At 52.0% G+C, this 15,421-nt stretch overlaps 4 protein-coding genes across 4 annotated transcripts; all 4 read right to left on the bottom strand.

Annotated features, from left to right (window-relative positions):
* Positions 1–256: 256 nt before the first annotated feature.
* CC1G_05910 (ankyrin repeat domain-containing protein 29) lies at positions 257–3,534 on the bottom strand (the record flags this gene model as incomplete). The annotated part of the gene is made up of 9 exons (XM_001831759.2): positions 257–1,569; positions 1,629–1,981; positions 2,046–2,597; positions 2,657–2,681; positions 2,734–2,943; positions 3,009–3,156; positions 3,229–3,285; positions 3,339–3,440; positions 3,508–3,534. The coding sequence occupies 9 exons, from the start codon at positions 3,532–3,534 to the stop codon at positions 257–259; spliced, it is 2,787 nt and encodes a 928-aa protein (XP_001831811.2).
* A 489-nt stretch (positions 3,535–4,023) lies between these two features.
* On the bottom strand, positions 4,024–6,915 carry CC1G_05911 (tripeptidyl peptidase SED3; the record flags this gene model as incomplete). The annotated part of the gene is made up of 10 exons (XM_001831760.2): positions 4,024–4,080; positions 4,160–4,188; positions 4,303–4,456; positions 4,521–4,626; positions 4,723–4,873; positions 5,196–5,362; positions 5,432–5,493; positions 5,552–5,650; positions 5,738–6,552; positions 6,588–6,915. 10 exons carry the CDS (start codon positions 6,913–6,915, stop codon positions 4,024–4,026), a joined length of 1,968 nt encoding a protein of 655 aa, XP_001831812.2.
* Positions 6,916–7,508: 593 nt separating this feature from the next.
* On the bottom strand, positions 7,509–10,612 carry CC1G_14907 (hypothetical protein; the record flags this gene model as incomplete). The annotated part of the gene is made up of 4 exons (XM_002910884.1): positions 7,509–8,457; positions 8,590–9,663; positions 9,718–10,243; positions 10,294–10,612. 4 exons carry the CDS (start codon positions 10,610–10,612, stop codon positions 7,509–7,511), a joined length of 2,868 nt encoding a protein of 955 aa, XP_002910930.1.
* A 786-nt stretch (positions 10,613–11,398) lies between these two features.
* On the bottom strand, positions 11,399–13,578 carry CC1G_05914 (ammonium transporter; the record flags this gene model as incomplete). Its single annotated transcript, XM_001831763.2, has 10 exons — positions 11,399–11,686; positions 11,773–11,961; positions 12,065–12,156; positions 12,227–12,326; positions 12,399–12,502; positions 12,587–12,903; positions 12,963–13,065; positions 13,184–13,244; positions 13,275–13,477; positions 13,554–13,578. 10 exons carry the CDS (start codon positions 13,576–13,578, stop codon positions 11,399–11,401), a joined length of 1,482 nt encoding a protein of 493 aa, XP_001831815.2.
* Positions 13,579–15,421: the final 1,843 nt, after the last annotated feature.

Consider the following 15,421-nt stretch of genomic DNA (forward strand, 5'->3'; position numbering starts at 1 on the left):
CGCTCGGGAGACGGTGATCACCTGTTCAATGTGGAAGGGCGCGGGAAAATAGTGGCGGTGTTTGATCCGCCTTCCTCACCGACTCGGGTGGGCGGGAGAGAATTTCGAGAAAATGGGTGAAAACCCCAACTGCCTGTCCTGACTGTATTTTTTTGCACTCATTTGATTATATATATTAGTGATTCCCCTCCAATATAATCCGAAAGACCCCTACTTTGTATTCTACTAGCCCCAAAGACGCAATACATCATATCGACTATGCGTCAGAGCTCTTCTCGGACTGCCTAAGAAGCCTAACTACCTCGTCGCACCTCTGCTGTTTGTCGACTCTAACCGGATACTGCGTAACCACCATCAAAGCCGTCTGTCCCGCGATGTTCCTGATATCAGTCCTGATATCTTCACGCTGCAGAAGCACAGACACAACGCCTGGGTGTAGCTCCCTGGACGCGATGATGAGCGCAGAATCCCCATAGTTGTTCACCGCGTTGACATCAGTTCCCTTGTACTCAATCAAAGCTCTGACCGCACCATCGTTCCCATTCTTTGCCGCCCGCATAAGCGCCGTCCATCCGTCCCTGGACTGCAGGTTCGCTTGGGTATCTTTATGCTGCAGCAGATGCCTGACATTGACCGAGTGTCCCTTCAACGCTGCATACATCAACGCCGAGTTTCCGTCTTTACCCTGGAGGTTGACCTTGATATCCTTGTGGGTGAGTAGGCGCTGCACGAGAGCTCCAGCACCAGCTCCATACTTCGATACCTCCATCAACGCCGTGCACCCGTCATCGTTCCTCGCATTGACATCAGCACCCTCGTGAGCGAGAAGTGGGTCAAGCACGACATGGGACTTCATCGCCGCGTACATCAGCGCAGTCCACCCAGACCGATCCCTGAGGTTGACCTGGATATGCGGGTCCTGGAGGAGGCGTCGTACAACATCTGGGTGACAATTCGACACAGCTTCCATTAACGCCGTGCTTCCCGAGTTATCTCGCAGATTGACTTGACCAGTGAGGAGATGCATCCCCGGTTTGGCGTGGCCCCCAATCACGGATTTCATCATCGCCCGTCGCTTGTGCTTCAGAAGTGCGTCGACGACCCTGACCTGACCATATTGCGCAGCTAGTATAAGCGCCGTTGCGCCACGCTCCCCCGTCGTACGAAGCGTGACGTCCCCCTTGGCAGTGTCAGCGATGACTTGGTCGATAATCTCGTGGAGGCCGTATCGTGCGGCCACGTGGATGGGCGAGAGGTGTTCCACCGGCTTCCACGACCCCCACACAATGCAGGGGAAAGACTGGCATCGCTTGACGAATTCCAAAACCTCGGCGCAATATTCTGGGTGTGTTACGCATTCTTGTGCATGCTTCCCCAAATGATCGTACGAGTAACGGAGTGCTGGATGCTGTGCGAGGAAGCGTTCCAAATCTGTTCCTTGCTTGAGAAGAGAGTTATTGGGAATGCCGCAGTCGATGAGGCGTTTCGCGGCGGCCTTGAATAGGAGACGGTGGGGAGAGTGGAAATCATTCATGAGGATGGGTGCCAGTGCATCTTTGGCAGTGAAATCTACGGGAGGACATTCATTAAAGACGCTCGGAGAGGGAGAATAGAGCAATGTAACTCACGGACAAGGCGCACGAGATTTGTCCTTTTTTCGATAATTACAAGACCGCAGCACACGGACACCAATGCCGCCTCGTCAACCACTAAACTGTTATCCGCCGCGGTATCGATCCGAGAAGTGACAGCGAGAGCCTGCTCCAAATCGGCGAACGCCATCGTCTCGTATCCAAAGACAAGCCAGAGAAGGGTATGTTTGGCCAGCAGTGCATTCTCTGCCTTCTGTTCACCGATTCGCACCATCGCTTGTTGATACATCTGCCGGAGACCGGTGGGGACGCGGTCGAGGTTTCTGTGGACGCATGCAACCGTGGCGCACGTGTAGACGAATTCCAGCTGGAGTGCCGCGTGAAGGAACCTTGATAAAAGTGTCAGGGCCGTCTAGGTTAGGCAATACTTAGAATGATTAATACTAGACATACATGCCACTGGATTTATCCAGGATTCGTCGGACTAATTCGTCGCGAAAGCCATACCGATCCAGCAGGTCTCCAAATCCGGGATTGTGCTTGATCCTCTCCAGAACAAGCCGAACGATGTCCGAAGTCGCTGGGGTCACAGTGTAGAATTTGGGCCTGGCAAGCCCAGACTCCAGGCTGACCAGCGGCCGGGAAGTGAGAGAGAACCTGCCCTGCAGCGTGTTAATAGCTTTGACAAGGTTGAATTGCGTATCATCCAATGCTTCGTCCAACGCATCGATGACGTAGAAAACGATCTCGAAATGACTCTCGAGCGTCTTCAGCAGGTCGAGGAGCTCCGCCTGAGTCGGACGGGTTTTAAGGAACGTGTGGCGAGCGTATAAAGGCTCGACGACGCTGACCAAGGATGGGTCGCATTCCAGGAATTGCTTCACCAGGGCCTCCAGAATTTCCTGGACCGTCAGGCGTTCCGAGTACCGGCAGTACGCAAACAGCACGCAGAGCTTTCCTTTGGACGTCTTCTGGTGTTGCTCCAAATCGTCCACCGCCTTCGAACTGGGGATGATGCACTTCAGCATTCTATCGTAGTCGAAATGTCACCAAGGTTGACGTACGCGAGCACTGTTTTCCCAGAACCAGCTAATGGGGAATCAGGATTCAGTCATAGCCTGGAGAGAGAGAGAGGACGTACGCATTCCAGTGCCCCATATAACCTTGGTTCGACCCTGTTTCCATGATTGGTAGAACTCTGCTGTGGTAAACCACGACAACGTCCCGTCTGTCCACTTTTCAAGATTTTCCATCTGAATCTCTCTGAATTGCGCATTCGGTGCAAGCCAATCCAGCACTTCTCTCAATAACCGTGCTCTTGCTTTTTCTTCCTCCTTTTTCTGCCATTGCGCTGCGTGTAGCACCGGAATGTTAGCTGGATTGGTATAGATTGATTTCCACTAAAGGTTGACGTACCTTCTAAGGAGCTGTCCTTAGCACTTGGTATGTTGATTACAACGTTGGTGTGAACATCCCCGCCAGCGATTATTCCTCCACTAATTCGAGCGTTGTCCGCGATCGACACAACAGGCTGAAGGATGACCTGTGGGCTTTCGGGTTTGCTCTGCAGGCCCTCTTGAATCTTAAACTCAAACATCAGCTTTCACTTCCACCAGAGCCAATGAGTTATGCGTACCTGAAGCTTATCGATATCGAGTACCCCACCCTCATCCGATGTCAAAACCTCTCTTCCCTGCAATTCCACCCTCGTAAATAACTACCCTGCCCAACCAGAACATAACGTACCTTCACCTTTTCCAGAACTTTACCCTCCGCATTCGCAACGTTCTCTTCTGCATCCCTGTTCGGCGAGGGTGCTCTTGTCGACGTCGGAGTCTCCCACTCATCCTAGCATTTGTGGGTCCCAATCAACATTGTGGGTCCACGCACGACGAAAGGTTGAAAAAAAACGCACCGTCTGGAATGAGAGGTTCTGCCCCATCTCTTCAGAGGATTACCCTCTCTGTTTATTGAAAATGTCTGGATAAACCGACTGGCTGACGATGATGATGGTTTAAGGGAGAGGAATCACGATTCACCACAGTCCACAGCGATGCCTCGAGGATGGGGAAAATGTTGTCAGGTGATGATGGCAGAGGAGGGTTTGAAGGAACGGCATATAGCCGAAGTCTTATCGTGCCTCTAGACCCAAGAAAGCCCTGGACAACGGAATAACGCGACGACGGTTGAACCAAAGTTGAACGTTGACGGCCACACCGGGTTCGCGGACGCAAGGGAGCGCGGGAACATCAGAAAACGCGCTTGATGCGCCTGATGCGCCATGGCACGGTGATCAGAATGTTCCCCATTGCGCAACACCGACAGGGATAAGAAAACTGCTACAAAGATCACAGCGGTCCGGAGTATTCGAGGCGGGAATTCGACTATAATTGTTATTCCGATGTCTAGTTCAATCTATACATAAGTATCACTACCTCACAACCACACCCTGCAACTTTACAAAATCCGGCGTTCCAACACCCGTAACCTACGCGCACCAAAGCCCCAAACCAATAAACCTCTCAGAACAAGACCTCAATAAGCGTTTAAACACTCAAAAAACTCACAGGATCCCATCCACTTCTCGCTTCAAATCCTAGTACACACCCAAACACTGTCAACACCCAACACCGACACGAAATAAAGAAGAGACACTAAATAGACTCGGAGAAGACCCAACAAATAGACTCAACAAAGGAACCCAACTCACCGTTCGTATGACACCCCGGATTATTCCCCGAAACAATATCATTAAACGCCCCTCGCGCATAACCAGAGTATATCAGCGGGTTGATAAACCCCAGAAGGGATCGATTCTGTGATAGTCGGTAGTCATTGAGGAGGGCGAATATTCCTGCGACTGTCTGTTCCAGCATTGCGAGTTAGTGACAAGACTTTGAAGGGAAGGATGGGAAGGCAGGAACTCACAGGGGAACTAGCACTCGTCCCTCCAACAGAATAAACCTGTCCTCCAACGACAACTTGGTACCCATTCGCCTGGGCCGAAAGGTCCGGATAGGCTCTTCCGTTCACACTACCCAACCAAGCCATTCAACGAACACCAACAGCATCGCGAAGCAATTGAGCATTCAAAACCTACCCAGCTGAAAAAGAATTAAAAAAAACTCACTTGAACAACCCCGCATACTTCTCCTCCACACCCGTCGCATCCAAATACGACTTCACAGTCCTCTCCTGGTACTCAGGCCTCGCAAAGTACCGCGAGAACCCCCCACCAGAGAACTTGATCCCAATCTCGGGGTTGACGCGCGTCGTCCCCCCTACAGCCGTTACGAATGGACAGCTTAAACACGACGAGTGAGATGAAGGAAATAAGAAGGGAGAAGGATATAGGAAGAAGAAGGCCGGACTCACGAAGCAGGAAACCCAGGCTGAAACTCCACCTTCCCAGACCCATCATTCTTAAGACAATCCCCTCCTCCAACTCTACATCCGGGGCGAAACCTCATCAGCAAAACCCACCCCAAACCATCATCACACCCATATACGAAAAAAAAAAAACAAAGACGTACCCAAAATCCCCACTAGAAAAAAACACAGTCGTCCCCCTCGCTCCAAGCTGCGCAAAAAGGTTACACACACGCGTAGCATACTCAACAGGAACAGTCTGCTCGTCATCCCCATACGACGTCGTGATGACTGCCGGGAGGGTGGGTTGGCTCAGGAGGTAGGTGAGCCAGGCGAGGTAGGGTTCATTCGTGTTGCTCGGTGTTTGGGTGTCTGCGAGGAAGGGGGGTGTGCCGCCTGTGCTGTGGATAGGAAGGCGGATGGGTTTTAGCGGTTGGTGAGGATGGATGGGGAGGAGGAGGATGGGTTACCTGTAGTAGATGTTTGGTATAGGGTATGACATCGCGGTTGTATATTGCACATCGAGGTTCGCCTGCCGTGTCATCGTTCGAACCTCACCGACAACCTCAAAGCGGAGAAACAAAACGAACCTCGACACCAGGTTTAGATTGATCATTCCCTCCCCCATCAACCTGCACAGTCGGAACCCCAAACCCCTTCGCTTCGGGCCTAAACTTTGAATAAAACGTCTACAAAACGCAACCAAATCAATAAACCACTACACCTCCCACCCAACCTCACCGACACCATTTAACTCAAAAGTACTATGTACACACCTGCAAATCCGCATCATTAACAAACTGATCCAGATACCCCGCAACACCCACTCCCAACAGTACGTTCCCCCTCTCCCCCTCCGACTTCTGTCGCAAGGTCGGGATGTACGAGGTAGTATTATACAACCTCCTCAAACAAGCCGGCGTAACGAACAGATTACAACTCGCAGCCGCCAATCCCTCCGCTACAGGTCCCAACAAAGCATCCACCAACCCCGCAGGATCAGGCTGAGAGTCCACCGCGACACCCACCGCCTCCGACGACTCCTCAGACGAAACCGAACCCGTCTTTCCACTACGGAAGTTGGGAGTGTCGCTAGTACTACTAGTAGCGACCACGGAGTCCCACTCCGACGGCCTAACAAGTTCTGGCTGCAAAAAACTCATGCTCCTCATACTCCGTATCGTACCAAAATACGTCGTGGGCGATACAAGATCCACATGCTCGTGCAGGATCCTTGGGAGGGAGTAGGATAGCGTGCGGAGGACGGTGGTGTTCGAAGCTCGGTGGAGGAAGGTGTGGTAGGACGTGTTGAGGAGGCGTTCTGCTTGGGAGAGGGGGAGGGAGAGTGTGATCGTGTCGTGGTTTAGTCCCATTGCGTCGTATGTTTGCGACGGGCTTTTCGAAGTGTATCCCGGAGGTAAAACACCGGAAAACAACAGCCAATCCTCGACTACCCTCCTCGTATCCGGATGAGGACGCGTAAACTCTTCAACCTGCTCTTTCGACAAGTACTGTCCATACCTCCAAAAGAAAAGAAAGTACGCGTTCTCAGGACATAGATACACCACTGGCACCCTGGCAACCAACCAAGCTAAAAGGGGTGAAAGAAAACGCACCTGGAATCACCCGGATCACTAACCCTCCCCAACTCCTCCACAAGCCTCCCAGCACCCCACTGCTTCAACCCAATATGAAGCGTGATTTGGTGGTCGGACGACGGCGGTGCAGACTGGACGACCGCCCATCCAGGAGGAGGTTCGACCCACGAGTGTTTGACGAGCATATCCTCCGAGTCCCATCGTCGTTCAACGAGCCTACCCTCTTTCTCCCAGTCCCTTCGCCGTTCAAGTTCACGACGTCGATGATCAAGCGGAGTCACAGACAGCGACAAAGTCGGTACGAGGCTCAGAGAGACCGACGTGAAGTAAAGCAAGACGATATGGGGCAGCCGCATGATACGCCCTCACGATGTGACGAACTGAGATCTAGGGAGGCTCCTTCGCATATAGAAATGAATGGTTCGCCATTCACCTTTTCACGAGTCGTCGTGCGTGTTAGCCATAGGTTATCGCCAATTCACAGTCTGGCAGGCCCAGTCGCAATCTCGGGTCGCTGTCCTGGTCGTCGAAGGGAGAGCCGTAGGTATTTCAAATGCAGTCATCCCAGCGGACAAGCCTTGAAATACCCTTCGTGAGACCGAAAGGAAGCGAGAACGACGGTATGGAGGTGGCCGGGAAAAGCGCGCGACGCGTCCGCGTCAAGCTTCAGCTTCATGCGCGGGAATTCACAGCGGGAAACACCGCGACGCGACGCCCGACGTTTCCGCTCAATTCGAATACATAGGAGACAGAAATTCCATCCTAAAAAAAGTCATCGAAATACAGCTACAAATCAAAGCAACGAAACTAAATAGAAAACGAAAGAAACACAGCAAAACACAACTCGAAGCACCGAAACGCAACATAGGCCGAACTTCAAAGGTACACCACACCACGACTATAACAAAAAGCAACTCGAAGAACTACCCAGTATCCAGTATCATCAAGCCTACCCCAAATCAAGTATCCTCGACACCCAAGGCGCCACATCCTCCACTTCACCAGGGAACAGCATCGGCCCATCCCGGACGACCATCTGGTGGGACAAGGCGAGTAGAGGCCACGGGTCTTCTCCCATACCAGTATCCAACTCCAGTCCCAACCCTAGTAGCCCCCGACTTTCATCTTCTTCTCGTTTCACTCCTCCCACACCTTCCCCTTCCTCCTCCTCCCTCTTCACTCCTTCCACCACCCCGCAGTCCCTTCCTCCACCACCCAAATCCTCCGGCCTACAAAGCACAAAACTCTGATGCACAGAAACAATGTGGTCCTCTCCCGTGTTAAGGTCGGTATCCACAACGTTGCCGTGTACAGTCAAGAGTACGACTTCGTGTTCCGAACTCGAATTCGAGTGCGGGATTTTGCTCTCGTGGCCTTCTCGCTCGTGGTCGTTGCCGTTGTACAAAGACGAGGATGTAGGGTTGGATTCGGATCTGGGCATCCGAGCACTACCACCACCACCACCAGTAGCAGCAGCATACTGCGAATACGGCAAAGGCCTCAAAACAAGATCATAACTCGGCGGCTTCCAATTCCGGCTATAGTCGAATTTATGCGGACCCAAACTCTTCAGCCTTTGCACGATTTCTGCGCGGCCTTGGTGGTACCGTGGTAGCGAGGACGACGACCGAGTCGGCGTCAACGTCGACGTCGATGGCGATGGACATTGAGATGGAGATTGAGATTGAGATTGCGTGGATAGAGATGGGGATTGCGTAGATGAAGAATGCGTGGACGGAGCCGAAATATGGTTACGATCCTCAGGGCAGAACACTTCAGCACTCGAAACACCCTCGCCCAGCGGACCAGGTACGCGATGCACAGAAACCGAGAACCTCGCATTCGGGCTGTACGCCCCTGCAAGTCTCGAACGGTCATAATCAAACGTCCGCATGTACCTACAAAATAGCCCACATTGAACGTTCGTCAGTACATGGTGCATTTGAGCAGAAACCAAACCAAAACCACTGAGAAGGGAAGGGAGAGTAGAGGCAAGGATGGAAGATAGGGGCAAGAGAGGTTGGACGTACCTCATGATATACTGCTGCGCCAGCGGTGCAACCACAGAAAGAATATCATCATCCGAGTCGTACACCGATTCCCTCTCCTCAACAGGATCGACATGCATAGACATGTCATCGTCGGGCAACAATTCTGTCTGTTCAACGAGCATTGAAGGTGACTTTTCAACGTGAATTGAAGGTGACTTTTCAACGACAATTGAAGGCGACTGTTCAATGGTAACCAAACATGACTGGTCACCGGGAACTGAAGGTGGCGACGACGGTGGTGGTGGCTCTCCACTTGAAGCCGCTGCACTGATCTGGGCGACATGTTCACCGATCGGAAGCGGGGGACTACACCGTATCGAAGGAATCGTAGATGAGGAAGAACCCGTTCGCGGAGTCGTCGAGCGCGTCGGCTTCGGGTCGGGGCCAGACATCCGCGTAACTCGCGGTCTCGAGGGTAAAGGCGGAGGAGGCACCATCTCCGTCCCAAGATTCCGTCTAGCACCTTCAGGAGATACCGACACCGACACCGACCAACTAGGTCCCGGCTCACTAGCAGTCGTAGTGGGAGTAGCCGGAATCGTCGTCGAAGGCGTCGTCGAAGAAGGCTGAGTATTAGGTCGTCGCCTAGTAGGCAGGGGAGGCGGCCCGGGAAGCTCATCAACAGCCTTCCGTTTACCCTTCACGTCCACCCGGAGCAGAGCCTGCGTCTGGCTCTGCGCCCGATTAACGGTATTAACAATACTATCGTTCCCTCTCGCTGGCTGGGTAAGATTGGGTCCGCTAACCTTGCGAAGGTTAGTGCTGTTCACGGGCTTGAACGTCTTTTTAGGTGGTTTGGGGAGAGGGCGGTCGCGTTGACTGGGGCGGATGATCGGTGGAGGTGGGGATGGGTGTGCAGATGGGAGAGCATCGGGGTTGGATTGTGAATGTTGGGTTGGGGTGGACCGTGGCGAGGCGGAGATGTCTCGTTCTCGGATTTCGGATTTGGAGAATAGAGCTAGTCGTTCGGGTGTAGCCGCACTCGTGATAGCAAAAGCGATGTCGTTGATGTCAGGGAGCAATGTGTCGTTCCATACTGGCTTCACACTCGACCTGATATTCCTTACATTAGCCGAATCGAAAAGATGAAACGCGAAGCATACTGACCATTCGACCGACATCCCATCTGCCCTGAAGAGCGGCGGCTTCTTCACCTTGAGGTTCTTGCTCTTCAAAAGATTGACGATGGTCCGGAAGTAGCGGTCGCGGTTACGTTTGTATTTGGGATTGTTTTTTTGGCAATCCTCTGGCCATGGGTAGTATTTGCAGCCATTGGTGGCAAGACGGCGTTGTGGGGTTGGGGAAGGCGGTAATGGGCTTGCTTCTCTGGTTTCCTGCTTCACTTTGGCTAGTGGGGATGGTTTTGGACGTGTTGGCAATGGCGGAGGTGCCGATGCGCTCTGAGAGAGTGAAGGTTGTGTACGCGGAGGTCGAGTGGGTAATGGAGGTGGGGGAGCTGAGACGGGCGTGTCTGTGGGTGGGGGTAGATGAAATCCTTGTGTCCATTCTGCAAAGGGCAACTCGAGAGAACCAGGTTGGTCGAATGCTTGCTGAGTCACCAAAGACGGTGGACGCATAGGTAACGAAGGCGGAGGTGTCTTCAATCCCGTTCTCGATTGTTCATGACTCGCATCTAAACCAGGATTACTACCACCCTAACCAGTGCGCACACTGCACACCCACCAACTCGAGGCTCACCTTGACCCGTCGCAGATGTCTTCCACATCGCTCCCTTGCCCCGCTTCTTGTTCTTTTTCCCTCCACCAACTCTGCTACGATGTCCCGCGCGTTCACCTGGATGGCGCTGAGTTCCCAGAGGTCGTGGTGGTCGAGGTGGAAGCTGGTGATGATGAGGGCGATGAACTGGGACTGTGGTCGTCCTCAATGATGGTGGGCCACCGGCCCGCGTTCGCTTCAGGGTCTCGTTGGGCTGATTATCTTCCGCGGCGACGGCGCCTTGATAAGACGTTCCCTTGATACCATACTGACGCAGCTGCGACATTGCCGGCGAAGGTTAACGTGCTCGACTTGACAATTCGGACGGTGGTTATCTAAATGGCCTCGAATTCCAACTCGTTTGTTTCAGCGGCTTCGTGCAGGTGGACGCACCTTGTGGCTGTGGCTATCGGTTCCTTCAGAGTATTTACACCATTTCCAGCTGGAAAAGGACAAATAGGGCCGGAAATAGAGCTCAAATGGGGACCAGAGTCGACGTTGCCAGAACGCTGTGCAATCTCGCGTTGGGCGGGGAGCGCAGATAAAACGGGATTCCCACGATCCATCACGTGGTCAAATCGCTCTGGATTTTAGCGCCCGTCTTGAAGCATCGGAGCGCCCTGGCCTTCGCAGTTGGATGATGAGTTGGAGAACAACGAAACTTGAGCTTGGCTTACCTCTGTAGATCTCAAGTTACTCGTCGCCCGCAGGCTTCTCAGAAACATTGACAGCTGATCGACCCGGGAAGGTTACCTGCCACTCCACCGACGATTCGGATACGCTCAAAAACCGCGTCCTTCTCCCGTGTTTGATTGTCAGTGCTTCTGGGTCTATAGGATGAGCTCGGAATGACTGAGTGACTGTGCTACTCGGTCAAACAGATAAGATGTTTAACGGCTCACGCTCAGAAGATGGGTAGCAGTACTGTATAGGAATTGCCGGATCTGGTGTTTTGAGGAGAAAGAGAAGATGATGGAGATTTTGCCTTGTGTTTCTGAATGAAAGAACGAGTGTATCACGATTAAATAAATACATAGAAAGAGCATCGATATCCTTACAATAAGGAACGAAATCACGAAGCATGTACGACGTGGAACTGCGGCGCCGGACTCGCATGCCCACCTCCAACCCCACTCGCATTACTGGTACCGTTGAAGGCACTCCCATTTGTCTCCACCATCACCGCCCTCTTCTCCATATCAATAGCAGAGGTGTAGGGGGTACCAATCTCGCGCTCAAACCCAACATAATCATACGCAAATTCTCCGAGCTCGTGTTGGTCAATACCCACAATCTCGGCTTCTTCGTCGACGCGGAAGCGGAGGCCTGGGATGTAGTGCATGATCCACAGGATAACCGTCTGTACGGTATGCATCCCGCATATAGAATACCACAATAATCAATTCATTGAGAGAAAAGAAAAAAAAAGGATAGCTAAAGACGCACCGTCATGACGAACGCATACCCCAACCCCGCCACCGAATCAGCAACCTGATATCCAAGTTGCACCCAGTTGCGGTCAAGCCAGCCGCCAGGGATTTCAGTCATCCCATCGAACCCTGCTACACTCTTTTGTGCGAAGATGCCAGTGAGGAGGTTGCCCACGATTCCGCCTACTGCGTGGGATGCGAATATCTATTAGTAGACGTGATAGCAGAGGTGGTAGTAGAGGTGGTAGTAGGTAACACGGGTTAGCAGTAAGTAAGTGGGAAGGGGAGGTGGGAAGGAAGAGGCTTACGTCGAGAGCGTCATCGTACCCAGCTAAGAACTTGAGTTGGGTAGCAAAGTTGCAGAGTGTGCCAGCTGAGAAGCCGAATAGGACAGCAGCGGCTAAAGCGAAAATCACCAATGAGCCCACGATAAGAAATTTAAAGACGGAGTGAGTGATAACAATACATACGAGCGCCGACGAATCCAGAACCAGGTGTAATAGCAACGAGACCGGCGATGGCACCTGAGCAGAAACCGACTGCAGACCATTTTCGTTCGATGCGGTAGTCCTATCGCCACATATGGAAGTGGTAATCAGTGACTGTGAGCATGGAGATTCTATGAAGTGGACAGCAACGCACCCATAGCATCCACGTAATACCAGACACGCTCGCCGCGAGATTCGTAACAATACACGCCTGCGCAGCTCGTAGGTTCGCAGAGAGCGCCGAACCGCCATTAAAACCTACCGACCAACGACCCAACATCGAAAAAAGTCAGAACTACTCGCTCCTGTGATACCACTACTTGAACGGAACCGACCACTCACCGAACCACCCAAACCACAAAAACACAGTCCCCAACACCACATACGTCGTATTATGCGGTTTATACGCCAAAGCCTCCGATCCATAGCCTCTCCTCTTGCCCAAATAAACCGAAATAGCAAGGGCGGCGGTGCCAGAAACGATGTGCACCGGGGTGCCGCCGGCAAAGTCCAAACCGCCCAAGACGAACGACCAGCCGGAGGGGTTCCAGGTCCAGCAGGCGACGGGGTCGTAGACGAGGGTCGAGAAGGCGAAGATGAAGATGAGGGAGGGCCCGAGGCGGGCGCGTTCGGCGAAGGCGCCTATGGCGATTGTTGGACTAGAAGATGATAAATATTGGTATCGTGAATAATAGATTTACTAGTAGAGCAACCTCACGTTATAGCCGCGAACATGAGCTGGTAAAATGCGAAAACGATGGCGGGGAGGCGGCTGCTTCCTGGTGAAGGAAGTTCGAGGACGCCTTTGAGACCGAAGTACCCTAATGGCCAATGCGAGCACTCATCAGTACTTGTTCTGCCGTTGTGCGTACTTTGGAAATAGACTTACGAAGATCGCCAATAAATGAACTAGCTGTATCGCTAAAGGTCAAGGAGTACCCCCAGAAGAACCACTACCACCGGGAAGGAGGAGGAAATAAGCGCTCATAGCTCGACCAAACTAAGTAATCATTGAATAATCTCCACTAACCTGGAACGAGACGACACCTAAGGTAATCATCGACAACCAAATCATCGAAAGCGCGTTCTTGCGTCGGAGTAAACCAGAGTAGAAGAACCCGAGGCCGGGTATCATGATCCAGACGAGTGCGGCGCAGACGAGGATGAAGGCGATGTCGCCTGGGCTGTAGACGACTGGAGTGCCTTCGGCGTCTAGGGTGTTTAAGGAGCCGGCTGGAAGTGGTTCAAGGAATTAGAGATTGGAGTGAGTAGGGGTGTGTTGAGGATGGGAGAGAGGAGAGGGACTTACAGTCGTCGTAGGTGACTTCTACCATGGTCGTGACGGGAATAAGTCACTCGATCAAGAAAAAAGAAGAAGGGATTACGCTGTGAAGCGAAGGGGAAGGGTGGATTCGAAGACATGAGAATTCATGTATCGACCTTATATACAGCCCTAGTAGAATTGGAATTTCCCCAGCATCAACTACGAGAAGCTGGGCATCCAAGTCAGCGAGCACTTACCTATAGAGATAACTTCACAACATATCGAAACAATAGAACTTGACCTGAGAATGGAATACACGAAGAACCTTGATGTTTACCCTCCCCATCATCATAGATAAGGAAGAAGTTGTTGTTCAAGGACTTCTGTTTTGACTCAATGACAAGTTTGACTAGTGTAATAGACTGAGTTGATCTGGGAGAAACCGTTAAGGTTTCAGCTGTGTGGATGGATGGATAGAAGTGACGTGGGGTTCTTGACTTGCAATATGACAGCAATCGACGAAGTTCTCGGTGTGGTGCCAGTGAGGTTTTAGCGCCAAGCACCGGAGAAACCGAGGTAGACAATTTGCAGAAGTTTATGGTCATGAAAATTCCAGCCAAGTTGTCAAGGGTTAACTGCATTGGACGAGATCTAGCTGCAGTGTGCAGATCCTCGCGAGCAAGATCTACACGCTCAGACGGTTGTACAAATACCGAGCCATGAGACTTGGTGAAGAGTTGTGAATCCTCGAGAGTGATCGAGACTTCCCAAGGGATTTTCGCGGCGATTACTCGTAAATGGGGTCTCGAGACTACGTACCGAGACTCTAATAGACATCTTAAAGAAGATGTCTGCTGTAGCTCGACGAACAGCGAAGGCACCGGTTTCATGATTGAGGTTGTGACAACATGTGGGCTGGGATTCCATTCGAGATAAGGGACGAGAGGAGGTTTAGACACATTTCAGCCCATATTCGAGACGGTATTATGGGTGAGAGGGATGTTCAGCGTTAACTCACCTCTGGTAATAGGTGCATTAAGGAGAACGCGTGAGTTGACGACCCTTTTCCTGAGCGGGAAGGTTTGTTGATGAATGCCAAGAAAGTCATGAAGCGAGGCGGATAGTTCACGGTAGCGAATACGAGGCATATCCCGCCCCCGTACCTCACCGATTAAATAGAGCCTAAGATTAGGAACCTCGTCGGGTACACCAACAAATAAGTATAGCACCTCTGAGCGAGTTTCCCTCCATTTTCAGGACGGTCGGAGGCCCTTATCTCTAGTGTTTGCCCTGGTTTGGCGCGGGGTGTCCAACGGGGTTCCCACGTAGCAGGCGCCGGGTTCGACGCAACCTTCGAGGTTATCGCCGTGCGAAGCGGCTTTTCCCTGCTCATCCTCGCTGAACCCAATACAAAGTAAGTCAATAGTCGAATTTTTTTCTCCCTCTGAACCGAACTGATATCTTTAGGACAGCACTAGACCATGAATTCAATGATTAGAACCCCACTTTGTGGCTCACCAGCAATGCACTGATCGGAAGACATGCTGTTGTCGCCGGCTGCGATTGGTCGATAACCCTCAGCCGCCAAACCGCCAGGCCCCACATGTCATCTGATACCGAAAGAACTAAATCTGAAATGGTCGGTAGAGCCAAGCCAGCGGAGACTCGCACAAGAAGCCTCGTCAGACTTCGATGCATGGCTATTCTCAGGTATGTTACCCTCTAACACTCGTAAAAATCATCAACTGATCAAGAAGTTTAAACAACAGTCAGACGAGGCTCGCTATGGGTTAGCAGAAAGACCCTTCGAGAACGGGCAGGAAAATGATGAATTCACGAGACGTTGTGTTGACGTGACGGAATGGGAGGAGATTTGTAGGGTTAGAACCATCCCGAAGTTGGTGTTTGGTTGA

Source organism: Coprinopsis cinerea (genome assembly GCF_000182895.1).
Source record: "Coprinopsis cinerea okayama7#130 chromosome 7 map unlocalized cont3.7, whole genome shotgun sequence".
Classification (NCBI taxonomy): Eukaryota; Fungi; Basidiomycota; class Agaricomycetes; order Agaricales; family Psathyrellaceae; genus Coprinopsis; species Coprinopsis cinerea.